Here is a 19,984-nt window from a genome sequence, read left to right as displayed (position 1 = left end):
AGTATCTGGTATCTGGTAGCTCTGGTGAGAGGCTCCGGGTAAGAGCCAAGAAGCTCAGTATCCCCCACCCCTCTGGGCAGTTGAGGGCAGAACTGGGGACCAGACGGATGACAAGGTCTTGTTTGTGTGTGTTTGTGGGACCGGAGTTTCTGATGTATGATAATCACTGCCAGGCCTCCCCGGTTGGAACCGGAGTGGGCGCAGGGCCAGGGCCTGCCGCCTCCTGGGCAGGTTTAAGAGCCAGGGAGGAGGGCCTGGAGCCAGGGCAGGGGCAGAGGTGCCAGCACCCGCCGGGGGACCAGGGCTCAGCGCTAAAGCTGTTGCGTACAGACCACCAGGTGGGCTCGGTGGGTTCTGGGCACGGCCCCCTCTCCAGTGGCACTAAGGAAACCGCCACTGGACAGGCTGGAGGAGGTCGCCAGGGCCGGGGGCTTGGCAGGGTGAGTACATCTTTCCACAGTTCCCTCCGACCTTCCCCCATTGAGCTCCTCACTTGCGAGTGACAGAGTGGCTGCCTGTTGCAGGGCGCCCAGGTGGAGGCCGAGTAGCCACCTGTCGGGGATTCAAGCCCCCAGGATCTCTCAAAGAGGCAATGAGCGGGTCATTTATCAGCCCCACCGGACACCTGGTGCTGTGCGTTATCTCCCCAAATTGAGGCCAGGAGGAGGGAGGCCGGGCTTAGCATCCTGGCTCTCTGGGCATTATCTTCATTCACTCTTAACAGCAGCCCTATGAGGTAGTTGCTGACGTTTTACAGATGAGGAGACTGAAGCACAGAGATGTTAAGTAACTTGCCCAAGGCCACACAGCAAAGTAAGTGGCAAAACCAGGATTTGAACTCCCTGACTCCAGAACCTCTATTCTTACCCACTGTGCTATGCTGTCCCATGTGACTGTGATGAGTCTCTTCCCCTTTCTGAATGGCAGTTTCCTTATCTATAGTTTGAGGGTGTAAGGCTTGACCAGAAAAATATTATCCTGAGGTTCCCTGAAAGTACTGGGACATAGGTCACCTTTTAAATTAATTAATTAATTATTTTTAAGACTAAGTCTCACTCTGTTGCCAAGGCTAGAGTGCAGTGGCACAATCCATAGCTCACTGTCACCTCCAACTCCTGGGCTCAAGCGATCCTCCCTCCTCAGTCTCCCGAGTGGCTGAGACAACAAGTACATGCCACCATGCCTGGCCAACTTTTTTTTTTTTTTTTTTTTTTTGAGACAGAGTCTCGCTCTGTTGCCCGGGCTAGAGTGAGTGCCGTCGCGTCAGCCTAGCTCACAGCAACCTCAAACTCCTGGGCTTAAGCGATCCTACTGCCTCAGCCTCTCCAGTAGCTGGGACTACAGGCATGCGCCACCATGCCCGGCTAATTTTTTCTATATATATTTTTAGCTGGCCAGATAATTTCTTTCTATTTTTTAGTAGAGACGGGGGTCTCACTCTTGCTCAGGATGGTCTCGAACTCCTGACCTGAGTGATCCACCCGCCTCGGCCTCCCAGAGTGCTAGGATTACAGGCGTGAGCCACCGCACCTGGCCCTGGCCAGCTTTTTAAATTTTTTATAGAGACAGCATTTTGCCATGTTGCCCAGGCTGGTCTTGAACTCCTGGCTTCAAGTGATCCTCCTGCCTCGGCTTCCCAAAGTGCTGGGATTACAGGTGTGAGCCACCGTGCCCAGCCCAGAGCCAGCTTCAAGCACCTGGAAAACCTTGTTGGAAATACTTATCAGGAACTGTGTGTGTGACCTTTGACCCAGCATTGAACTCTTCAAATTTGTCATAAAGGATATAATCAGATTTATATACAAAGTTCATTACAGCTTTGTTTATGAGTGCAGAAAATTGCATCACATCCAACAGTAGGGGGAATAAATTGTGAATATTCTATGATGAAATAATATGCAGCCATTCAAAATCATGTGATTAAAGGATGCCAAATGTCATTGGAAAATTCTCCTTTGTTGTTAAGTTGAAAACGTGCTTTATAAAACTATATATGGCAGCAGCCATTTACAAATGTGTGTATGTCTGTCTATATGAAATAAATATAAAGGAAAGGAAAATTACCCTTGGGGGTTGAGAGTTTAATCTCTGTAAGATGGAATTATGAATATTTTTATATTCTTTATTCTTTTCTGGATTCCCCAAATTTTCTACAATAACAATTCCTTTTTAATTAGAAAAAAAGCTTTTAAAAAAAGATTTGTTCTTGTGGCCTAGGCATATGGTCTCAAGCTTCTGTTCCAATGCACTCGTTGGCTTTGGGAGGGACCTGAATTGCAGACTGTCAGTCCTGTGTGAGCTTCTGAGATTATCTGGTCCAACATGTTACGTGTTGCATGTGGGGAAACTGAGGCCCGGGGGTGCAAAGGGGCTTACTCAAGGTCAGTCCTACAGGGAACCAGAGGCCCCAGATCCCCAGCCTGGGCCTTAGGCATCTGCCCAAAGGCCCACAGTCCCCAGGCCAGGCTGCCAGAGGGAAGGGGGTGGGAGGGAACTACAACCAGAATTTCTTGTGTGTGGCTAACATGCATTAGATGCTAACTGCAGGTGAGGCCTTGAATGCCAAGTTGCTCACAGACTCACCCAGTAGTAGCTCAGCCCAGGAGTGACAGGTGAGAGGGAACAAAGGGCAGCTGGCTGGGCATGGAGCTAGCTGGGTGTGCCCTGGCCTCTCCCTCCCATGTCTAGGCCTCGCCTATCAGTGCTTCCTTCCCCGGCAGGCTGTGGACTCACTCACTGCCCCGGCTGGGACAGGACAGGAGAATGAGGGGCCTCCGCTGGCGTTACACACGGCTGGTAAGGGGTCGGGGTCCGGCTCAGGCTGTGGGTTAGGTCGGGAAGGAGGGGAAGGTGAGATCTCTGGCATGGGGGGCCTGGGCTAGGGTTGGATGCAGGCAGGTGACTTGTCCCCCTCTCAAGCCCCTCCCTAGCTGGCCTGGGGTTTGGAGCAAGGACCGACTCAGGAACCCAGGACCTTAGCCCCAGGCCCCATGGTCCTGAAACCCTCAAGTGGGACAGACCACTGTCTCTGTCCTTTCTTCCTGGGCCTGGGTGCCAGATGGAGTTCTGTCCAGAGCCCATGCAGCTAGGCCCCTCCTTGGGCCTGGGCCTGGGGAACAGAGGAGGGCAGGAGAGGGGCTCCTGTCCCTGTCTCAGCCTCTAAGAGGTCTCTCCGTCCTATAAAAAACCCCAAAGCCACTATGCACAGGCACACACGCACATGTACACACACGCATACTCACACGCCTAGACACACACTCTGGTACACAGTGGAAGCTCAGTTGAATGAATGAATGAGTGAATGAATGAATATACCAGCACACATGCCCACTGAGACACACATACATTTACGCAATCCTAACTCCCAAACACATTGACATGTAAACACACAACTATACTCAATACCTTCCCACGCTGCCTACACCGCTCTATCTTAAGCCAGCCACAACTCACATGGAAAGACACACGGTTTACATGAACCCACATATACTATCTCATGTGTGACTACATGCATCATTTTGCTGGCTGACAGGCAAGCCTCTGGGCTTCGTTTTCTTCTTTCGTAAAAGGCTGATGTTAAGCCGCACATTCTTCTTAGTATTCTTGGGAAAATTCAAAGACATCTTACACAGCCAGCACTTAATACCGGCCTGGTCAAGTGTGTGCTGTATCAACGTCAGCCCTTATCATTGTCAATATTGTTGTTATCGTCATTGTTTCATGCACAGACACACCACTGCAGCTCCCAGGGCTGGGCTGCCACCTGCGCTTCTCCTCTGCCCCCAGCTTAGAACCTGATCCCTGGCACCCACCCTAGATCCAGAGCAAACAGGCAGACAGACCGCAGGGCCCAAGGCCGCATCTGAGCAGCACGGTGTGCCGAGGTGTGTGCTGGCCCTCAGCCGGCAGGGGCCAGGGAGGAGGCAGGCTGGAGGTTGGGGCAGAGTCCTGTCTGCCGTGGAAACTTCCCAGCTACCGTGGGCTGGGCTGGGGGTTGCAGGGGCCTGGGCAGGGGGCGAGGAGGCCGCCGAGGAGGCTCTCAGGCTCAGGAAATGGTGGAAGCTGGAGCCTCCTGTCCGTCAACCCACCAGGCCTCTTTGTGTCTTCACAGCCCAGCCAGGTGCAGGATGCTCTGTCTGGGGAGGAGGGTGAGGAAGAGGAGGAAGAAGAGGAGGAAGCAGCCCCAGCCCCAGCTCCTGCTGCTGAAGACCCCCCGGAGCCCCAGCTGACAGCAGCCAGCCAGGTTCTGGGCGCCTCAGAGATTAGGCAGGTTCGGGCATTGCCTGTGGCTCAAGGAGTTCAGCCCTGAGCCTGAGGGTCCCACCCTCCTGCCCTACACCAGCCGCCCCCCGGGGTTCCAGGGGTCACTCCTGCTCTGTGTCCAGCTCATGGCATGACCTCGGGCAAACCGTTTCTTCTCTTTGAGCTTTCCCTTCCTTCTTGTAAATGACCCATGGTCCTAGCACCACCCTCTTCACTGGGCCAGGAGGTTAAGGACATCAAAAAAGAAGCTAATTCTTGTACAGAACCAGCCCTCAGGAACGGAAGCCAAAGCTGGCGTGGGCGGGAGGATGAGATGGGGGTGAGGAGGAGGGGCTCAGCATCTCTTCTGTTCTCTGGCCCTGGGGGCCAGGGTGACCAAGGAGAGAGAGAGCTGACCTGGGTTCAAATCCTGGCTCTGCCACTTACTCCCTGTGTGGGCTTTGAGCAAGTTGCTCCACCTCCCTGAGCCTCCGTTTCCTTATCTGTAAAATGGGAATAGTCACCCCTATCTCCATAGGGCTATTGCTCATGGGCATGAAAATCCCTAGAGACGGCAAACTGCTCTATAACCTGCAAAGCACCATGCCTGGATGAGTGGTGGCTGTTCAACGCCAGTCTTCTGGGTCCCCAAGGATGTGGGTGGGAGGAGGAAGAGTCACTCACTCACCTCCAGCCCTGTCCCCAGCTCAGCTTCCACCTCCCCCCGAGAGTCAGTGGACATCCCTGGAGTCTGGTCTTCTGCACGTCAAGGGACGGCTTCAGCCTGCGGAGCCTGTACCGGCAGATGGAGGGGCGCAGCGGGCCAGCGCTGTTGGTGCTGCGGGACCAGGATGGGCAGGTGAGCTAGGCTGGGCCCCCCCACCCCGAGGCTCTGGGGGCTCCCGTCCAGGCACCAGAGGGTCCTTCCCCAGGGCAGCCTCAGGGAGAAGGCAGAGGTGACAGACTGAGTCACCTGTAACGGACACTGATGATGGGGTCGAGGCCCTCCCACTCATCGCACTCAGACCCGTTCCTGCATTTATTCATTCAACACATGTATACGAAGCACCGTCTACGTGCCAGGTTAGATGTGGAATAGAGACAGTAGGACCAACCTAGAAATGGTTGCATTTACAAGAGGAACCTTGAGACAGCAATGCCTGAAGTCCGTCTGGTCTCTCTAATGGTGGAATTTCAGGCAGGCTCTCCACACAGAAGGGAAGTGGGATTGGCAGCTGGTTTCAAGTGCTCTTATTAGGAAGGAAGGTACTAGAGCTGGGAGAGAGCTTGGGGTCCTGGAGGACCCTCACTTGGGCAGGAGCTCCGTCCTCAAAATGCTGATGGAAGGACTTCCCACCTGAAGGCACGAAGCTCACTCCTTCCGGATGGAGCCGCTTGCATAGAATAATGTTGCTGACTACGAGGAAGTTTCTCCTGATATTAAGGCAAAAACCTAATACTCCTAGCTGCCTCCCAGGCATCGATCCTGCCTCTGCCACTTAGCATTGAGTGAAAAGTCACCGTCCACCTAATTATCTCACAAGAGGACAATGGCTAAGGCAATTACGGTCGCTCCATATAGCGAAATAAATATTGGGCAGGCGAGAAACATGATGTAGAACCAAAGCTGGTAAAAGTCTTAAGCTTTTCCTTTTAAAGCAGGGACAAAACAGATGTACTATATGGGCCCTCAGCTTCTGTATAAAATGCGTGCACTGGTATCAGACTGATGCTGAAGGAAATGCACACAAACATTAAGAGTAGTTATCTTGAGAAAGAAGAAAGGGGATTTGGAGATGGCTTTATCTTTTTCTTTCTGCTTGCCTATAAAGTCTGATTTTTCCAGAAGGATTTCTTGTATAAAATAAGTCCATTTAAGAAAAAGTAGGAGGGTCCTGACCCGGCAGAGGAGGAACCCAACAAGAGCTCCTCCTTGCGGAGGGGACGTGACGGTTCCCGCAGATGGAGCATGGAGGCCCCTTCCCCCAGCTCTGCCCGGCTTCCCAGGCGCCCCTCTAGGATGAGCCTACTTTACCGAGCCTGGAGAACGGGGTCGCCGGAGGACTCCCAACTCCCTTCCAGCTGCAAACCGCAAGTTCTGCTTTCCAGACCTTTGGAGCCTTCTCCTCCTCAGCTATCCGACTCAGCAAAGGCTTCTATGGTACCGGCGAGACATTCCTCTTCTCCTTTTCCCCGCAGCTGAAGGTGATGTTCCCAGCCTTCCGTGGCGGGGTGGGGTCTATGGCAGGACAAAGCTCCTGGGGTCCCAGTGGCCCCCAGCTCCACCCTCCATGCTGGGCTGCCAATTGTCCTGCCATCTTTCCACAGGCGGTATGCAGCAGGGCAGTGGTGGTCAGAGCATCCACCTTGGCCTGCCTGTCTTCATTTAAAATAAATGCTCAGTAGATCTCTGGCCACCACTGACCGGCTGAGAGGGGGCTGTCTTCCCAGGAAGGGGCAGGAAGACAAATGGGTCCAAGTGTAGGTAGATCTAGGGCGTGGTGGTAGCACAATGAGAGTGGACACATCCAGTGGCTTCTTAGGCAGTATGGGTGAAGCCAGAGCCGAGACGATGAAGGAGGGGGCGCAAAAGCTGTCAAATAGTCCCTGCAGTGTGGGGAGAGGCCTACCAGCGAAAACCAGAGCGGCGGGAGGACAGCTGGGCTGTGTCGGCTGGCGGTTGGGGGTTGTGAGTTTGAGGGCAGCCAGTCACTTTCCTCCGGAACATTCAGCTCCGCGGCGCAGGCCTGCAGAGGGTGAACGGGGGGGTTCAGCCAGGACCGGGCTTCTGCCAGACGGGTTTAGCAGAGGCAGAGAGGGAGAAGGAAGTTGAAGGCAGTGAAAATACAAAGTGGACAACAGAACTGGCGAGGAGGGAAGCGGAGCTGGACGGGGACTGAGGGACACCGAGGCAAAGATGGACTCAACGGACGAGGGGTCTCCTCCAGGTCAGAGACTTGGAGCAGTGACAGCAGCTGAACGATGTGCTGGGAGACGGGATGTGGTAGGCAAAGAGGGGGCCTTTGAAATAGACCGTGGAGGAGCCGCCAGGTGTGCCTGGTGAGGACAAGTTCCCGGACGTGACCGTGGGCGACAGTGGCTGGAAACCCACTGGGGTGAAGAGGAAAGGAGCTGAGGGGCAGGGGCTGGATGGGGCCATGTGGATGGTGAAGTTCACCAGGGAGCTGGGCGGGGGGGAGTCAGAGCTCAAGGCTCCGGCGAGTGGTGAGTGGTGACGAGGAGATTGGGGAGTGACAGGCACATGGTGACTGGTATAGTCAGATGGCGCACGAGCTGCCAAGGGCCTGGGGCTTTTGAAGGAGGAAGGAGAATAATAGTCCCAAATGTCTTTCATCCAAAGATTTTCTGCTTCCGGGTTATTTATTGAACAAAACTGAGTGCTACATGCTTGGCATGGAGCATACTACATTTACTACTAATAAAAATAATAGCAGCCAGGCCAGGCGTGGTGGCTCACGCCGGTAATCCTAGCATTCTGGGAGGCCGAGGTGGGAGGATCACTTGAGGCCAGGAGTTCAAGACCAGCCTGAGCAAAAGCGAGACCCCGTCTCTACTAAAAATAGAAAACATTAGCTGGACATGGTGGTGCACACCTGTAGTACCAGCTACTCAGGAGGCTGAGGCAGGAGGATTGCTTGAGCCCAGGAATTGAGGCTGCAATGAGCTATCATAATGCCATGGTACTCTAGCCGGAGTGACAGAGCTAGACTCTGTCTAAAAAAAAAAAAAGAAAGAAAGAAAGAAAGAATAATAATAGCAGCTAACGGGTCCCAGTGTACTGCCTGCCAGGTGCTGTTCTTGGACTTTCACAAACTGGTGCATTTAGTCATCACAATAATCCTATGAGGTACATGCTATTATCATCCCCATCTTACAGACGGGGAAACCAAGGCACCTGGTCTCATGACAAGGTCACAAGGAGCCACAGACTGCCTGCTAAAGGCAAAACACACCCCGTCTGTTGCACTGTCTCCACCACCCGGAACGCCTCCGTCCACCTTCCCAGGAAACAGGATAGGGGTCAGTTATGCTGAATCAATGCTGGACACCAGTTATCACGACTTGCCTTCCTGCATTCCCATACCAGAATTCTGATGTTCTAGAATGTTCCTCCCACCACACTGACAACTCCTTGTCAGAATCTTCTGCTGCTTCCTCCTCATCTCCCCAAACTTTTAATGTCAGAGCTCAGGTTTTAGTTCTTGTCTCTTCTCTAACTACCCTCATTTGTGGTCTTGTTCCGTCTCAGAGCTTCTCATGCCACACACATGCTGAAGGCCCCTTTCCTGGACTCCAAACTCACCTACGTCCAACTACTACCTGGAATCTCCACTTGGATCTCAAACATGGCATTTCCAGCCTAGCATGTCCAAAACTGAGCTCCCGTCTTTCCTCCACAAAACCCACTCCTCCTGCTGTCTCCCCCATCAAAGTGACTGGCGTCTCCACCTTTCCTGCTGCTGAGACCAAAAATCTTGGGTCTTCTTTAACTCTTCCCTTCCTCTCACAACCCCACACCTGAGCTGCTGCGAATTCTGTCTTCTATCCGTATCCAGAATCCACCACTTCTCTGTCCTTTGCTGCCATCCTGGTTCAAGCCACCATCATTACTTGTGCATGTTCCTGCTCTGGCCTCCTAAAGCTGCAGTCCCCAGCCCCGGGGCTGTGGACCAGTACTGGTCTGTGGCCTGTTAGGGACTGGGCTGCAGAGCTCTGCTGTCCCCGCAACCCCCGTCCAAGGAAAAATTGTCTTCCATGAAACTTAGGAACTGGCAGGCCGTACAGCAGGAGATGAGCAGCAGGCAAGCGAGGCGAAACTTCATCTGTATGTACAGCCGCTCCCCATTGCTCGCATCACCTCCTGAGCTCCGCCTTACCCCTCCCCGACCCCGGCCGTGGAAAAATTGTCTTCCATGAAACCAGTCCCTGGTGACAAAAAGGTTGGGGACTGCTGTCCTAAAGGTCTCCCTGCTTCCACCTTCCGTCAGCACAGTAGCTGGAGTGATCCTTTTGAGAGGTAAGTCAGAGCACGTCACTCCTCGGCTTCCTTTCTCACTGGGAGAAAAGCCAAAGTCCATACAATGACCTACAAATCCCTACACCTTCTGGCCTCTTTCTGATGTCATTTTCTTGCTACTTTTCTTTTCTCTCACTTTGTTCCAACCACACTGGCCCCTGAGTAGTCCTCAAGCATGCAGGCCTGCTCCTGCCTCAGGGCCTTTGCACACGCTGTTCTGCCTAGAATGCTCTTCCACTGGGTCTCTGCATGGCTCAGTTCTCACTCCCATCTCTGTTCTAATGTCACCATCTCAGTGACGCCTTCCCTGACGACCTGATCTAAAATGACAACAACCAGCCCCTGGAAATCCTCACTGCCCTCTTCCACATCTCTTCTCTCCCGTGAGGCAGAGATCTTTGTCTATTGTGTTCACCATTCTACCCTGTGCCTAAAAACAGTGTCTAGTGCATAAATGTTAAAAAAGAAAAATAAACTGTTGAATGAAATGAATGACGTTTTCAGGGGATTGCAATCTGCCTTTCTACCCTGTTATTATGGAATCCCGTCTTTTTAAAAACCAGTTAATTCTTGTCTATCTTTGGTCTCTGGCACTTCTTGAATTCTTTGTGAATTCCCAGTGGTTCCTTGATCGTGATTCCAAGCAGCACCATGAACTTGGCCTTAATTTCTTCCATAGCAACGTTTTATCTTACTTCTTCAAGTCTGAAGGTCACGTCCTTGAAGAAAGTAGAAGAGGAGTGGAATGCTGTCTTCTTGTGGTCACTTGTTAATATTATCTCATCCCTCCTGAGTCCAGGACTTTCATTAGTCTATTTTCTTGCTAAAAACTCTTTGGTTGCTCACAGCATTTCTGGCAACTAATTAAGGCAATAATATGCTATCCTTTTGTGGCCCTTTAAAAATCCTTTTATTGCCCAATTTGACTTTTGGATAATTTAGTCATTCATCAGATATCTATACCATGTACCAGGAATAAAGCCAGGAATCAAGACGGGCCACACGGGCCTGACCTGTTAGTGGGGCAGACAGTGGCACATCGACACAGGAATAGAATCATCTCAAAGAGTGGTAAATGCTGCGGGAAATAAAAGAGGGTCTGGGATGAAGGGCTACTTTAGAGAGGGACGTCCAGGACATTTCTCTGCGATGACATTTGGGCTGAAAGATGAGAAGTGGGCCCTTTGGGGATCTGGGGGAAGAGCATGCTGGGCAGAGGGATCAGCAAGTGTGAAGGTCTTAAGGCAGAAGTGAGCTTTGGGTGTTCCAGGGACAGAAAGACCAGTGTAGGTGACATGCAGTCAATAAGGGGGAGAAGAGATCAGAGAAAAAAATCAGGCATCAGAGCAGAAGATGTTTTCGGCCATAGTAGGGAGTTGACTTTTATCCCCCTTGCACTGAGAATCCACTGGAAGGCTTTAGGCAGAGGAATGACAATATCTGATTTAGGTTTTTTTTTTTTTTTTTTGAGACAGGGTCTTTCTCTGTCACCTAGGCTAGAGTGCAGTGGGGTCGTCGTAGCTCACTACAACCTCAAACTCCCAGGCTCAAGTGATCCTCCCACCTCAATCTCTGAAGTAGCTGGGACTGCAGGCACACACCACTGTGCCCAGCTAATGTTTCTATTTTTTGTAGAGATGAGTTCTCACTATGTTGTCCAGGCTGGTCTCGACCTCCTGGCCTCAAGCAATCCTCCCACCTTGGCCTCCCAAAGTGCTAGGGTTACAGGCATGAGCCACTGCACTCAGCCTGACTGGGATTTTGAACAAATCAGTTGGATTGTAGTGTGGAGATGAGTACGGGCAGCAGACAGGGGAAGCGGGGAGACCACTTGGGAGGCTCTGATCCAGGCAAGGGGTGAACGTGGCCTGAACTGGGGGGGCAAGAGTGGAGATGGACGGGATAGAGATGGTGGCAGCCAGGGCACATCCCCAGAGCCGCAGGACTTGCTGAGGAACTGGCTGTGAGGCAATGCCGGGTTGCCTCCAGTGAGAGACAGTGATAATTAGTTAACGGCAGCATCAGTCCCAGCTCCTGACCTGGACGGCTCCCCTCCTCTCCAATTCTGGGAGCAGGAAGCCTCAGAGGTTTTCGTTCTATTCCTAGTTCTATTCCTAGGCTGTGGGAACTCAAACTGGAGGGCATAAGGTGGTGAACTCCAAGGAGACTGACTAGTGAAAGACCCCCCCAGAGCCCTGAGCATCTCCTGCAGCATGGCTGGGGCCTGGCTGCCATTCCCTCCACGACACTGCCACCCAGTGGTGTGGAGTCAAACTGCAAGGGCAGGACTCGCCCAGTAACCTGAGCCTTTCCCTATCGCCCCAGGTCTTTAAGTGGACAGGAAGCAACTCTTTCTTTGTGAAAGGAGACTTGGATTCACTGATGATGGGCAGTGGCAGGTGCGTGTCTCTGTCTTCCCAAGTCTTGGGGGGGTGGTGGTCTGTATTCTGGTCCGTGTCTCCCGGCTGAGCTGCTGGGCTCAGCTGCCTCAGACAAAACAGAGGCTGGTGGTTAACTTTGAGGCCCTTGCCTTCATTGCCCAGCCCTCCAGCCCACCCGCCAATATTGAGGAAGGATGCACGGACGCTCCCAACCCAAGAGCTTAGTCTGAATTTATGTAACTTTGGGAATGGCATTCCACATGGGTAGATGAGGCTAAGAGTCAAGAGAGGGGCATGCCTCAATTTGCCAGTCAGTCCAGTAACCCTAGGGGTTACTGGAGGAGCCTGTGTGAGTGAGCCAACGGGTGGAGTGGGATAGGAAAGAAAAGGTTGTTCTCACCCTGGTGTGACCTTCAGATTCCGGGGGAGTAAGTCTTACCCTGAGGGCGAAGATGAAAGCATCGCTTGATTAGTAACAGGCAAATTCTCTGCTCTCCCAACTGCCTGAAAAGCCTCCATTGAGGGGCAGCTTGGCACAGAACACACCAGCTATTGCTGATTTGCAGCAATTCACTTCCTGGCTCCAGCCTCGGTTTTCTGTCAAATGGGGGGATTAGAATGGATGCTCTCTGTAGAATTCTGGGCTCTCAGAATTCATACTCCTTTGGTTAAGCACTGCCATCTTAAAAATGTTCCAAGTGTTCTAAAACGGGCTTGTGGTAACAGTTGCACACTGTATTTATTAAAATCACTGTTTTAAAAAAATGCTCTAAATGCCATGGGGACCTATGTGCTGAGTCTCTAACAATTCAGGATAAATTGATTTAAGGGGGAGATGTAACACAGGCAAAACTGGGCTGCTGCCATGGTGTGGCTAAGAGCTCACAACAGGGGTAGACCCTGAAGGTTTCCACATGCAGGAGGGAGCCACACCAAGATTTTCCTCTTCTCTTTAGTGGCCAGTTTGGGCTGTGGTTGGACGGAGACTTGTATCACGGAGGAAGCTACCCTTGTGCAACCTTCAACAACGAGGTGCTGGCCCGGCAGGAGCAGTTCTGCATCAAGGAGCTGGAGGCCTGGGTTCTGAGCTGATGCCCTGCGGGGGGCAGCCTCCTGGGGCCACAGGCACTCAGCCCGCTCGTGGCCGCCGTCCAGGCCTTCCTCACACAGGGCTGCCACGCTGCTGGAAACACGGACGGTAAAGCACCCTGGTGTTGGCTGTGGCCACTGGCCATCCTCCTTGTGGCCTGGGGACCCAAGACAGGGAAGGGGCAGGCACTGCTTTCTTGCAGACGTGACTCTGAAGGAGTGAAAGATGCTTACACCTTACCCACATGGCACAAAGTCTCTCATGAAAATGATCTTTGTAGAAGTTCTACAACTTATGGATATTTATTGTAGAAAACCAGAAGACATAAAAAGGATTTCATAATTGCCTAAAATTCAACCCCTCCCAACCCCTAATATTTTCATGTACATCCTTCCCAACAATTTTCCATGGAGACTGTACATATATATTCTCTTACAAAAAGGGGATTGTAATCTGTATGGGTGGAAATTATTTTAACTTAAAGAATATTGTTAAACTTCAGAAATCCAGGATCAACCAGTGAAACTAATAAAGACTCTAGTAGCATGGTTCCTTCTCCTGCCCTGTTGCCTATTCAAGAACACTGATGGCTTTTTGTCTGCTATTAGTGTCCCAGGTGCTTGTAACTCTGCTATTTCATGAGGAAGACATGAACAGCAAATGAATAATGTGCACATCTGGGCAAAGAAGTTGTAACCTTTGCAGGCAGGAACCTCAGGGAGTTTAAAAAAACGGGAAAGTCTATGTTTTCTAGTACAACAGGGACTCGGAGAACTAAGAAAAACCCATGTCCCTTCCCATGCTAGTGCCTGCCTGCTGCCAGAAGGAAAAAATTCTTTACTATGCTGTTACTTGCCAGCTGATGAATGAGGAAAACTAAATATCATGGATCCTGTTAAATACCCCTCCCCTTCTCATAGGCCCAACATAGTGTTGAGGTACTAAGAGACGGGAGATTCCTATACAAAACGCATTTCCTTTACACAGAAGGGTCAAAACTGGGCAGGCGACAGTGTGAGGAAGCGGTGAAGGAGCACACCTGTGGTTTCAAGGTGGAGACATTCACCAGGCTTTATTGCAGCTGCTTCCCTCACCCAACTGAAGTAACCAGTCATTTTAACTTGCAGTTCTATTAACATTCTCAAGGTGACAATGTTCAGTAACTCTCCAGAGGCTAAGCTGTTAAAATTTCCATTTTTATACAAATAGTGAAGATGTTTAAGAAAAATTTAACCTTGTAAATGGCACATGGTTCTCATAATTACAACAGTTGCAGAAACACAAAGCGTAGCTGCCTTATATGTAACAGAGAAGCAAAGACAATAGAGTCAAGTTATTTATCAGATAGCACAATGATACAATATTAGGATACAATTCCAGAGTAAACCACAATGATTTAGAGGTAAAATAATCTTAGCAGAAGAATGTTACATTCTTGACCTTAGGTCTGGGCACACAATGTCTGAGACCCAGTTTTCTCCCCTGAATGTTTTAGAAGCACCTAGGCTAAGTATGACCTAGTACCACGGTTGACCTCACTTGTGCGTTATGAGCTCACATGTGAACACCTCCCCACACGTACAGCATCGTGGTGGGAGTGAGAGAAGGGTTTTAACTATTCTCCCATGAATTATAGTCAATCCTTATTACCTACTGATGGACGGATGGGTGGACGGAGGTGATAACACAGGATGGCAGACATTGCAAATACTCTTTAGCCTAGTGTGGATGGAACAGAACCTGGTTATACAGTGGAAAGTGACAAAACTTCTAAAATTGCTGGGTAATCCGCCAGACTGAGTCCCCCCTTCGTGCTCTGGCTGCCACCTCACCCCCAGTCTGCCAGGGAGGCCGCCGTCAAGGAAGTACCAGAGCATAGATATTAGGGCTCGTGGCTTCCATCCCCACTGGCCTGCATCTTCAGCACCCTCTGGTTACCACCAGCCTTGGCTCTACCTGCAGACTTTGTTCCTGGTGAACTGCGGTAGAACTGGGAATGGGGGTGGTGGTGCTCTGGGCACAGGAATACTGCTCAACCACGGTGGTGCCCACCCCACTGCTGGGAAAATAGTTACATAGGGGAACCTGGAATCTGCTGGGTAGTCACTAGTCTCAGCACAGGCAGTGTGGTCTTTGCTCTAAAAGTTGTAAAATTGCACTGAACCAATAAAAACAGAGTCTTAGCTCTGAGCAGTTCTGAGGACGGTTCCTGTGATGATTTCTGACCAGCTCACCAGGGAGACTGGGAGAGCAGGTCAGAGGAGAGGCCTTCTCCAGGCTGGGCAGTGGGAAAGCCCTTGGGACCAGGGCAGTGAGTATTAAGGAGGGAAAAAAACTGCCCAGGTCTGAAGCTGCAACTGACTCAGAAAACAGCCTAGTTTAAGGGATTCGTCTGCCACTGGGGGCAGGGATCTCCCAAAAGGTGTTTTAGTGATCCACTTAAGAGGAGGCCGGAGGCCAGAGGCCAGGCTGGACATGGTGGCTTATGATTGTAACCCCAGCACTTTGGGAGGCCAAGGCAGGAGGACTGCTTGAGGCCAGGAGTTTGAGACCAGCCTGGGTAACACAGTGAAACCTCATCTCTACAAAAAATTTAAAAATTAGCCAGGTGTGGTGGTGGGTACCTGTAGTTCCAGCTACTTGGGAGACTGAGGTGGGAGGATTGCTTGAGCCCAGGAGTTCAAGGCTGCAGTGAGTTCTGATCACCACACTGCACTCCAGCCTGGGCAACAGAGCGAGGTCTTGTCTCTAAAAATACAAATAAATAAAATTTTTTCTTAAAAATTAAAAAAAAAAAGAGAGATGCCACAGTCCTCAGACTGTCCCAAAAACTTAATCAGAGCTCTCACCAAAGTATTGGAGCCCACTCCTGGCCCTTATCTCCTGCTATTCACCCCAACCTGGCAGCTTACAGGGGGTTAGCAGGGTGAGGAGAAGTGTTTTTCATTTATTTATATTAAATATTTAGATCACTCGAGGAGATCTTCAAATTTGGGGTGATGGGTACCTCCTTAGGGGGCTAGGATTTTGTATTTTGTTTTTTAACCATGTTTGTCCATGACAATCCCCACTTCTAATTCTAATTTGTCTCATCTCTAAATTAAAAAAAACAAAAAACAATAATCATCTGTCATAAAAGTTCAGAGTGAGCTAGGTGTGGTGGTGGCACCTGTGGTCCCAGCTACTCCAGAGGCTGAGACAAGAGGATCATTTGAGCCCAGGAGTTCCAGTCCAGTCTGGGTAAAACAGCAAGATCTCGTCTCTTAAAAAAAAAAAAAAAAACATAAAACCAAGAGCTCAGAGTAGATAAAAAGAGTTCTTATTGTAAGAAAATAGACTATTAAAGGAGAAAGGCTTTAATTAATATTAAAAATAGGCAAGGTAATAGTTTTCATAGCATGTGTAGCAAGATTTGCCTAATACCTTTCTGTTTGAGTAAAAATTACTTAGCTACAGCATGTGTACACATTCAAAATATAATATAAAAATCACTAGTTGTCATTTAATTTGTGGAACTCTATGATGGAAGTCCCTAAATTAATTGTGTTGGGGAGGGCTTTTTTTAATCAACCGATTGCACACATTTACACTGAACCATCCTTAAAAAGCTGGACTTTGGCTTTGAATGCTTCTCCGGGACGAGCTGGATTTGGGGCTGAAAGCAAGGCATTCCACTCCCGCTTTCGAGGCGTTATAAGTGGGGCTACAACATCGCCATCCTATTAAGAATAGAGAGAAAAACAGGAAACAGAGAAAACCCAGTTTTCATCATTTTATTTTTGACTGAAAGTCTCTGGTACACATATCTTTGTCTTGCATATAGATTGCTTCTAGGTATACTTACTCTCGGGAAACTCCAAATTATATATGCCCCGTGCATCGGTCAAATTAGAAACACCACCGTCCTAAGCAGTTAAGAGCCTTCATAAAAAAAAAACCCACCAGACATCTTCTTTTCACAGATGATTGGGAGCAGCACACTACTGCTCAGTTCAGTGACCTCCTCCTTCACACACGTTCATGGAACACAAACTCTCCTATTTTCCCAGGAGAAAGATGGGCTGCACTCAACCCCAGCTCCTCTCTTGCCTGGTCCCCGCGATAAATGGCCCAGGTCTATAAGATGGCAAACAAAAGGGGGAAGGAGAGTATGTACCTGCAGAACTTGAATTTTTCTCTGCAATGAAAGCTATAACTTTGGCCCCATCAGCATATGCTCCAGCCAAATAAGCTCCTTCACCCAAAATGAGGGATAGACTAAAGGAGAGGTGAAAATAGGACCTTTGAAAGCAGAGAGTGTAAGAAGCGAGGCCCTCTAACCCCCGACTCTATGCTGAACTGTTCTTGAACTTGTGGATAGATTCTCTTTGGTGATGTGAAGGCATAGGGTCTTTGAGAGCCTCTATTATACTAGGAACACAATGTTGGTGTTAGGATATTGTGCTCCTCATTTACCTGTTTGCTTTCAGACCCATTCTTCACCCTTCCCCAGCTCTATTCTGTTTCACAGGAGCTGCTCCTACAAACTGCATTTCCCAGCTTCCATGCCTATTGGCTCCCAGTGGGGTTTGGCCAATGGGAGATGGGAGAAGGGTAGAGAAGCCAGGTTCTCTCTCTCCCTCTGCCCTCTGGCTGTGATGCTTCAGCGGTTCTAGCTTCTGCAGGTGGCCCCAGCTCCTTGACTAGAGGTGGGAAGAGCCTTCTGCTGTTGTCTCACTGTCCTCTGTGCTCACTTAGCTCTGCGAAAACTTTTGTATCTCATTCCCCATGTTAAATTTCTTCTGCTGAACTACGCCGGATCTGACCTAATGGAACTATTAAAAGCAGCCGTTTGATTGACATGATAGTCATATTTGAAGACTTGTCTATCTCAAAGTCAGCAGTACTTGTCTTCAAACACATCTCTATTTCTACCCAACTTTCTTACTTCTACCCATTCTAATTGCAACTCCAGTGAATTTTATAAATATAAACTTAACTATGTCACTTTCCTGCTTAAAACCCTTCCATGGCTCCCACTGCTCTTGGCTTACAGGACTCTGCATAAAGCCCCAGAGCCCTCACGCCCTATGTTCCTTCCCAAAATGCACCACGTTCCCTCTCATCTTCTGACCCACCCTGTGGTGCCTCTGCCTCACACCTCCCCGCTGCCAGCCCTTTACCCAGCCAACTCCTGCTCACTCAACCCTCAGTCTCAGCTCATAAGCCTTTCTTTAAATAAGCCTTCTCGACCAGCCAAGTCTGGTTAAATCCTCATTTTTGCTCCTCTGAGACTCTGTACCCACTCCATAGGGCCTGGCAAAAATACTCCCTCGATGAGTGAATGTACTAGACTTAAATTATCACCGCATGGCTGAACTGTCTCTGCTCCCAGCCACTCCACATTGCAATCTACCTGCTGCTAGAGTTTTCACTGGTTTAGTTTCCTTAGTTCCTTAGGTACCTCCAGTGCCTAAGACAGATATGCAGTTGGCCCTCCGTGTCCCTAGGTTCCACATCAGTGGATTCAACCAACCACAGATTGAAAATTTTAGGAAAAATAAAAAGGATAGTTGTGTCTGTACTGAATATGTACAGACTTTTTTTTCATTATTCCCTAAATAATACAGTATGACAACTATTTACATAGCATTTTCATTGTATTGGGTATTATAAGTAATCTAGAGATGATTTAAAGTATACAGGAGGATCTGCATATGTTATATGCAAATACTACACCACTTTATATAAGGGACTTGAGTACCTGTGGATTTTTGTATCTGTGGGGGGTCCTGGAACCGATCCCCCACAGATACCAAGGGACGATTGTACTTCCTTATGCCCGTGGGTCTCACTCTAGTTGGAAATAGCAAACCCACAGGTAAATCATTACAATAGTATGGTGAGTCTCAAGATTCCCTTCTCACTGTACATAGGAAAAAATCTCTCTCGTAGCCAATTAAGCATGGTTTTGAATAAGCTAGTCCACTCTTTCCCATTTAACCCCTCACCACTCAATAATAAGAATTTTCCTTTCTTTTTTTTTCCAAGACAGAATCTCGCTCTGTTGCCCAGGCTAGAGTGCCATGGTGTCAGCTTAGTTCACAGCAACCTCAAACTCCTGGGCTTAGGCAATCCTTCTGCCTCAGCCTCCCAAGTAGCTAGGACTACAGGTGCCACCATGCCTGGCTAATTTTTTTCTCTGTATATTTTTTTAGCTGTCCAGATCATTTCTTTCTATTTTTTTTTTTTTAGTAGAGACGAAGTCTCGCTCTTGCTCAGGCTGGTCTCAAACTCCTGACCTCGAGTGACCCTCCTGCCTCGGCCTCCCAGAGTGCTAGGATTACAGGCATGAGCCACCTCACCCGGCCAATAATAAGAATTTTGTATTCTGGTCAGACAGGTCTCCTCATGGCCCCCTCAACTTGTTTCAGTTTCATCCCTTGGTTTCTGTTGCTCCTATGGCCAAATATGCCCCTCATTCTCCCTGCTACTCACCCAAACACAAGCCCACCTTCTGGACCTAGCAGATCCTCCGCCTCCAAGGCTTCTCCCAAGCCCTCGCAACTCTGAATCCGAACTTATCCGCATCATGCCTTCTGGCACTTGATAAAACACCAACTTCCTGAGCTACTCTTTCATGTCTGACCCTTCACTTTGTTCCCTTCAGCACCTGACGCATGGGTAAGAAAAGCGACTATGGTGTCGTGAGGGAGAGTTCTAGACTAGGCAGTAGAGCGCTGTTTCCCACCTGTCTGCCAGTTATATTCATCCACTCCGTCAACAAATACCGACTGGCCATCCTCTCTGCCAGGCACCTACTATGTGTGGGTTAATGAGAGACAGTTTGAACAACATTCTCTACAGGGCTGGTGACTGTGGCTTGACTCCTCTTCCCTCCATGCTCATTCTAGAGAATTTAAATAGTTTACTAATATACCAAAGTAACCAGGTTTGGAAACACTGAGTTTGAAATAAGAAGTTAAAAAACTTATTATCAATTGTATGTTACACAAATTAACTACCCAGCTTTGGTAACCCCTGAAAGATGGGGACACTATGACTCATCTCCTGCAGTCACTATGACTCATCTCCTGCGGTCACTGGGAGGACTGGATGAGACAACTGGTGAGAGTATTATTAACATAAGCATTATTCACATGCTCACCATTTTAATCTTTTATTATTAGGACAATAATAATAAACAGAGTATCTACACCCAACTTGTGTAGGAAGAAATCACTAGTTGACACA

At 49.5% G+C, this 19,984-nt stretch overlaps 2 protein-coding genes across 4 annotated transcripts in view; one reads left to right on the top strand and one right to left on the bottom strand.

The window, feature by feature from the left end:
• The first annotated feature begins 265 nt into the window (after positions 1 to 265).
• Positions 266 to 13,300, top strand: TLDC2 (TBC/LysM-associated domain containing 2). Of its 2 annotated transcripts, XM_045528632.1 has the most exons (7): positions 266 to 440; positions 2,721 to 2,796; positions 4,112 to 4,270; positions 4,949 to 5,101; positions 6,352 to 6,447; positions 11,606 to 11,679; positions 12,618 to 13,300. In XM_045528632.1, the coding sequence occupies exons 2-7, from the start codon at positions 2,764 to 2,766 to the stop codon at positions 12,751 to 12,753; spliced, it is 651 nt and encodes a 216-aa protein (XP_045384588.1). In that variant the 5' UTR covers positions 266 to 440; positions 2,721 to 2,763; the 3' UTR covers positions 12,754 to 13,300. The 2 variants fall into 2 exon arrangements, with proteins under 2 accessions (XP_045384588.1, XP_045384590.1); XM_045528634.1 differs by lacking the exon at positions 6,352 to 6,447.
• Positions 13,301 to 16,094: 2,794 nt separating this feature from the next.
• Positions 16,095 to 19,984, bottom strand: part of SAMHD1 (SAM and HD domain containing deoxynucleoside triphosphate triphosphohydrolase 1) — a 46,457-nt gene continuing 42,567 nt past the window's right edge. Inside the window, exon 16 of one of the 2 annotated variants that reach the window (XM_045528630.1) lies at positions 16,095 to 16,470. In XM_045528630.1, coding sequence (XP_045384586.1) covers positions 16,336 to 16,470 — 135 coding nt within the window. In that variant the 3' untranslated portion in view covers positions 16,095 to 16,335. Of the gene's footprint in view, positions 16,471 to 16,508; positions 16,868 to 19,984 lie in introns of those variants that run through there. The other variant, XM_045528631.1, reaches the window with a different exon arrangement.

The sequence above is a fragment of the Lemur catta genome, chromosome 17, assembly GCF_020740605.2.
Source record: "Lemur catta isolate mLemCat1 chromosome 17, mLemCat1.pri, whole genome shotgun sequence".
NCBI lineage: Eukaryota > Metazoa > Chordata > Mammalia > Primates > Lemuridae > Lemur > Lemur catta.
Note: the sequence above shows the minus strand (reverse complement) of the source record. Positions and strands in the feature narration are given on the sequence as shown.